Source organism: Hemicordylus capensis, chromosome 4 (genome assembly GCF_027244095.1).
Source record: "Hemicordylus capensis ecotype Gifberg chromosome 4, rHemCap1.1.pri, whole genome shotgun sequence".
Lineage (NCBI taxonomy): Eukaryota > Metazoa > Chordata > Lepidosauria > Squamata > Cordylidae > Hemicordylus > Hemicordylus capensis.
Window position 1 is genome coordinate 217,925,773 of NC_069660.1, and position 6,609 is coordinate 217,932,381.

The following is a 6,609-nucleotide window of genomic DNA, read 5'->3' on the forward strand; positions in this document are numbered from 1 at the left end:
AGTCCACTGCAACTAGGTATGTGCATGTTAATTTTAATGTGCTGTCTCAAAGTACAGAAATCTGGGTATTTCCAGCATCATATTTAAAACATTGTACGTTGAACCAATACGTGATCTGGGGCATTAATGAGGCAAATTAAGTTACAGGTATGAATTTTACATTAAATGGATTAATATTATATGGCATGGAGGAATTTTAAATACCCTATCGCCATGAATTTTTAATAGTTATGTGCTCTAATTTAATGTTGCAAGGCAATTGCTTTTCTTAAGGGGGGGGAGATCCTCCTACCCCCCTCACCCCCACCAACTTCTCCGCATTCAAGTTTGCAGCGTATTGTTGTCTGCTAAAAGACACTGGGTGTCACAAATAAGACTGAGGAGGGGGAAACCCCAGAGGTATGTACATTAAATGAGGCTAGAAACCGACACCTCCCACCGTCTCCTTCAGGAACTTGCTGGTGAAGTGATAATTAAGCAGCCTGAGGAATAAATGTTAGGCGCGCGGGACGGGTGGTGGGGGAGAGAACCCAGATAACAATCGCCATTGCTGCTTCGCGGCTTCAGGGCCAGATCACGGGAAGAGCAGCGATTGTCACTGTGCAGGCGGCTGCGAGGGCTCTAAGTGCCGCTGGGAATAGCAAGATCCAGGCAGCAGGCGAGCGGGAGTGAATTCCATTCGCATTCCCGCAGTTCTTCATGAGGAACTTCTTTTTCCTCCCTCCCTCTCTGCCTCCCTCGGGTTCAACAGCCTCCCTTTCCTCGAGACCCTACACAGCGTTTGACAGAATGGAGCCGCTTGCCATTGGCTAGGGCGACGTTCCATAGAGGAAGCTGCCGCTTCTCATTGGCTAAAGCGCGACGCTCTTCACTCGTGCCTCACTTTTTTACATACACATTACCCCTCCTTTACTCTTGTGTCTCGTCCACCCCCTCATTCTTCCTTTTTTTCCCTGGGCTCGGGCAGCGCGCGCCCCGCCCAGCCTGTAGCCCGTGCTATATATATGTATGGCGGCGCTGCAAACTGGGCTGAGCAGAGACGGTTGGGATTGAAGTGGGAGCTAGAAGGGGAAAGGCGAAGTGATTAGCAGGTTGTGGTGGCAGGATTTACCCCCCTTCCCCCCTCCCGATCTAAATTTTCACCACCATCCTTTCCCCCCTTTGCAAAACCCGGAGATCGTGTGCCACCTGAGCCGGGCTCTCAGTCTCTAGCGCTTTGGTTTCCCAGCAAAGCACCGCTGCATCGCCTCTTGTCTCGTTGCACTGCGGGTGGGAGCTGTTGGTTCTGGTGCCCGAGGGCTCTCGTTGCCTACCTCTCTGCACCATGAAAGCGGTGAGTCCCGTGCGACACCCCAGCAGGAAGGCACTGTCTGGCGGCTGCTGTTGCGGGGGAGGAGGAGGTGGTGGTGGCGGCGGCGGCGACGGAGGTGGCGGCGATCTGGCTCTGCGTTGCCTGGCCGAGCATGGCTGCTACAAGGGGAGCCCATCTCCGGGCGAGGAGCCGGCGGCTCTGTGCCTTCAGTGCGATATGAATGACTGTTACAGCCGCCTCAGGAAGCTGGTGCCCACCATCCCGCCCAACAAGCGGGTCAGCAAAGTGGAGATCCTGCAGCATGTCATCGACTACATCCTCGACCTGCAGCTGGCCCTCGACACGCACCCGGCTCTACTCCGGCAGCAGCAGCAACCGCCCCCGCTGCACCCCGCGGGCTACCCTGCGGGGCCTCCCAGGACCCCGCTCACGGCGCTCAACACCGACCCGGTAAGAGCCGCGAGGAGGAGCAGCGCCGGGCGCGTCGCTAAGAGCCCCGACTTCCCGCGCCTGGGCTGGGTGGCGGGGAGGGCTGGGCAGCCTGGCGAGCGCTCACGCTCCGCTCAACCCCGCGTGTCCATCCAGAGACGGCAGGACGTTCCAGCTGGTGACAGAACGAATGAATGACCCTCGCCCTGCTTGTGGAGCGATTCCTGCCCAACGCATGCTGTTGAGGACTGGGGCGTGAGGGGCCTAATACGGCCCCGAGGTTGCGATCCAGTAACCTGTTAAGCCGGAGTGCTTCATATGGAGAATGTTGGCCCTATTAATTGATTGGGGCGGGTAAGGCATTCGGAGCGGGATTGGGCCCTGAACCTGCGATCCCCCCCCCCCCCGCAGGCGGTGGAACCGGAGCGTTTGTCTACCGGACCTGTTTCTAGTGTACCCCCTTGCAACGTGCCTTTCCGCCTTTTCACTTTGGTCCATCTGTTCTATGGAGACTGTGAGCCCACGGGACAAAGATTCTGGCCATCTCTGTGCTTGTACGGTGCCTTGCACACGGTGGGAGCGAACTACATGCAAAACCTTCTAAGAGTAATTTGATCCCAGTCCCTGTGTGGAAGTGAAGCTCTTTAAATCCAAGCAATGTGGGTTAATTGGCTTGTGGATTGCAAGGCAGAGATGTTAATATAGGTATTAAATTGCACATGAAGTTAGGTTGCATGTATCCACATATGGCGTGAATATAGTACATACCTTTGCACCCCAAAGGCATATAATGCAATTGCTCACATATACTTACCTATTTGTACATATGGACAGACTGTATATGTTGCCTGACATTGTCAATACACAGATATTTGATAATAACTGGTGTGCAAGAAAGTGCACATATGCTCTTTGCATGTATCCAGCACAGTTCATTAACACTCCAATTGTGTGTGTATACTATATAGAAGCAATTTCAGTTGATTCTAATAGGGATTACTTCCCCACGGTTGCCTCAGTCCAGCAAGGAAGATACACCTTAAGAACAGACTTCCTTCTTTGTAGCGACTGCAGATGCACATGTACATCTAGGTGTACACCTGCATCGCCGTGTTCAGCCAGGCCCCACAGAATTGGCTAGATGCCTCATTGGGGCAAATGCTCAACTCCATCCAGGGATCCCCATTCAGAGCTTCTAGTTCTGGTATAATTGGATCAGGCATGATTCACCAGTGACCCCAGAAAAGGTTCTCAAAGAATCACGTGCCAGATTCTTAGTGAAGAATCCTGCAGATCTGCCAACTCTCTGGATTTTGTGATAGGTGTCCTTGGTGGGTTGTATTGCACTCGGTATGAATGTGACCCATGGCTTCAGTTGGTGTCTCTGTGGATCTGCAAAACAAGAGATTGTCACACTCCTCAGCTTGCAACCTGTCGCTAACTGCTCTTCTAGGAAGGGATCTGTAGAGAATGGTGTTTTAAGGTTGGCAGTTCCTTTCAGCTTCCTCTGTCCCTGTGTGAGGTTGCCTTGTTTTCCTCTTGTTACAGGACTTCTTGATGTGCTAGAGAAGCTGCAGCCTGCCAGATAACAAAGGTTGTTTATTACTAAGCTCATTATTTGCACTAACTCTAATGTCACACTCCTCTTCTGTTGTCGTTGTGCAGGCTGGTGCTGTTAATAAGCAAGGGGACAGTATTCTGTGCCGCTGAACTGCACTTTCAAGGTGAGTATCATCTTTTAATTATTGGCCTGTTAGCAGAGATGAGAACATGGTGTCTCCGCCATCTGTATCAGTGCCTTTTGTATTCATCAAAGGCACTGGAAGTAAGCCCCATTGAAATTGGTGGGACTTACTTCTGAGTAATATAGTTAGCTTGCAGTTCTTGCTAAACAGTCAGCACTTCAGTATTAGGCACACTTAATAGAAATTAAGTATGACTGAAATCAGTTGGACTTGTGTGTAAAATGTGTTTAGAATTAGAATGCTAGGTTGCAGCCCATAAACTAATTCAGCCACAGAACTTGGATTTAAACCATTGTGATCTCACTGGTTTAATTTTAAGTCCTCTGGCACAATGGTTTTGTGACTCAGACTGATATGTAACTTTTAATTGTATTTTCTGTATAATTCTACACATTTACTTTAAGGGGGCAGGTCAGTGTATAAAGTATAGGTCAGTGGTAAGTTAAATAATTGAGCCTTTCAAGACACTGTTCAAGATACAAATGTTTAAAAAGGCAGAATGTGCTTTTTAAATACTGCTTAAAGAAAAAAAGAGTAAGTTGCATTTAGTATAAATATTCAGGCTTTAACTGGTTCACAGATCAGCCTGTCTCCTTTGCATGTTCCTTCGGATTTCCTTTCCTTTCTGTAAAAAGCAATGAATAATACATTATGGAAATACTATTGGTTGTCTTTTAATGGATTCTTCTTTGGCACCAAGATTGTGATCCTCCATGCACTTACTTTTGAGTAAATCCTGTTTAACTCTGTGGGACTTATTTCTGAGTAAAGTGGCATCGGAGTGCCAAATTCTCTTGCTCTGGGCCGGATCTGCAGTAACAGAGCTGGAGGAAGGACCAGGAAGGCATTTTCAAAATCAATCAAAAACTCCTTATTTCTCTTCCACTCCGGAGAGCGTCTAACTTGGGCTTGCAGCTGTGTGTTCCTCTGCTTGGCCTAGCCTGGGAGCTGCGGTTGTTGTTTGACCTGGTTTGTTTTGGGTTGTTGATCAAGCATGTCTTCTGTTTTGTTGGTGGCGCCAGTCAGTCTGGAGCAGAATGGTTCACACCCCCCCTCTATTCATTCCTCTTCCACAGGTGTGCAGCAGGCAGATCCTGAGCCAGAGAAGCAGAAAGAAAGACACACTAGAGAGGGAGGGGAAAAAAGAAATATCAGCCACTGGGCAAAAGGAAAAAAATAATTCATCTACTCCAGAATTCTTTCCATACTTCCTTTTAGCGAGAGAGAGAGAGAGAGAATTTTTCACAACTTTGCACGTTCATAGCATTTTACACACGTGTCTCTTAACTCTTTTGTTTTAGATCAGATGTGAATTGTACACTTGTCTGGGAGGGAGGGGATTTAAATCTTCAGTATAAGTGTGGCTCTTCTGTTGGATAGAAGATCAAGGGCAAGTCAGAGTTTAGAAGTATAACTTTAATGCGCTGAGCAGCTGAAATCTGAAGCTTTACTAATCTACCAGAGGCATTGTAGATAACTTTTGTTTTGACATCTATTGTTTAAAATAGATGATTTTATTGTTTCCTAGGGGAATTTCTTCTCCCTTCAGGAATGTTACATATTGTATAGATGAAAATGAGTGACATTTCATACTATGTATATAGAGAGAGGTTCTATACGTGTAAGTGAGAAAAGTATATGCTTTAATAGACCTACTGTAATTATAAAATATTTTTAATTAAATATTTTTTGTAAATATTATAAAGCTGTGTGTTTTTTTTGGTTTTTTAATTTTAATTTGTTTGTGGGAGTAATTCCTTAGGAAAACTCTTTCTGGCTCAAGTGCAAAACTGCTGATAATGAAAATATCTTGGATGTCAAGAGATGTCTCTGCCCCTTTCCCCCTCCTTCCCAATCCCCTTTAGATTTGGAAGCTACAGCTGTAGGTAGAGTTGGCCCTGCATGAATGCATGAGATGTCTAACCACAAATAAACTTGTTCTGAGTCCATACAGATGTGTTTTCTTTAATCCAAATTAAAAGATGTTTGTATCATACAGTTTTGAAACTACATTGTGTCCATTAGGCACAGGGGTTTATATTACATTATATGCAAAACAGCATTGAGGTATATGGAGTTTTGTTTTGTTATTGACTGCGATTCCTACTTTTTTCAATATGGGTACAGTGCTGAGGTATAACAAGCATTTATAAAATCTTTTGTTGCCTAAATAAAAATGGCAAAACATTAAACATTTTTGTAACACCAATGGGGGATGCTACCCCAGAGTTTTTAGCCCTGTGACATATTACCTTGAAAAAACAATGAAACCCATTTTCTGCTTGTAACCAAAGGGCAAACTATTAACAAATGTACAGTTGCTGTTTCTATCATCCAAAGACTATTAATACTGAAACTTGGGCGGTAGGGTGGGACAACGGGAAATTTCAGTCTAATTGTTGGTGTAAATCAATTTCAAAGAACTTAAGTAGACCAAAAACAAAGTCAGATAACTGTATCAAGATTATTTTTCTAATATACAGCAGCATTCATTTCATTGCAGCTCTGTTACATCTGAAAATCCTGTTTAGTCTCTTGTTATGTGTAACTTCTACATGTAAACATTAAACTAGATTGACGTGCTTGGTGCTGTGGTTTCTTTCTTTCTTCCTCCCTTCACTACTTCCAAAACTCTGTACATCTGCTTCCCCCTTCTTATAGGTGGTACTTAATGGTTAATCTTATAGCGACAGTTTGTATAGTCAAGTTTTACCTTCTGTCCGGGCTCTGAGAAAGTTACACAGTTTGTGTGATAATCAGTAGTCCACATACCAGTGAGATGGGATTTTCACAGAGTGGGTGAATTAAGTAGGATTTAATTGGGTGCTTTGTAAATAGTTAGCCAACTGTGTGTGTAGAATGGTCTGCTTGATTAAAAAAAAAAGTGGGAGGATTTGTTTCCGATTATAAAAGGTGTCGTACTTTGGCCTAAGGGGCCTTTTTTATTGAGTTAAATATTTTATGAAGAAATGAATGTTCTAAAGTAATTCAGCTATTGACAAGTGCAATAAAATATCAATGATCACTATTTTCCTAGTCAAAATGCTAGGAAAATTCCTATGTTGAGTCTGAACTAGCGAAAAGACTAGCTTATGATTGCAGATACAGGGCTTCAGTCTCTGT

At 45.1% G+C, this 6,609-nt stretch overlaps 1 protein-coding gene across 1 annotated transcript; it reads left to right on the forward strand.

Annotated features, from left to right (window-relative positions):
• The first annotated feature begins 927 nt into the window (after positions 1-927).
• On the forward strand, positions 928-6,069 carry ID4 (inhibitor of DNA binding 4). Its single transcript, XM_053249157.1, has 3 exons — positions 928-1,762; positions 3,407-3,465; positions 4,563-6,069. The coding sequence occupies exons 1-2, from the start codon at positions 1,325-1,327 to the stop codon at positions 3,449-3,451; spliced, it is 483 nt and encodes a 160-aa protein (XP_053105132.1). The 5' UTR covers positions 928-1,324; the 3' UTR covers positions 3,452-3,465; positions 4,563-6,069.
• The last annotated feature ends 540 nt before the right edge of the window (positions 6,070-6,609 follow it).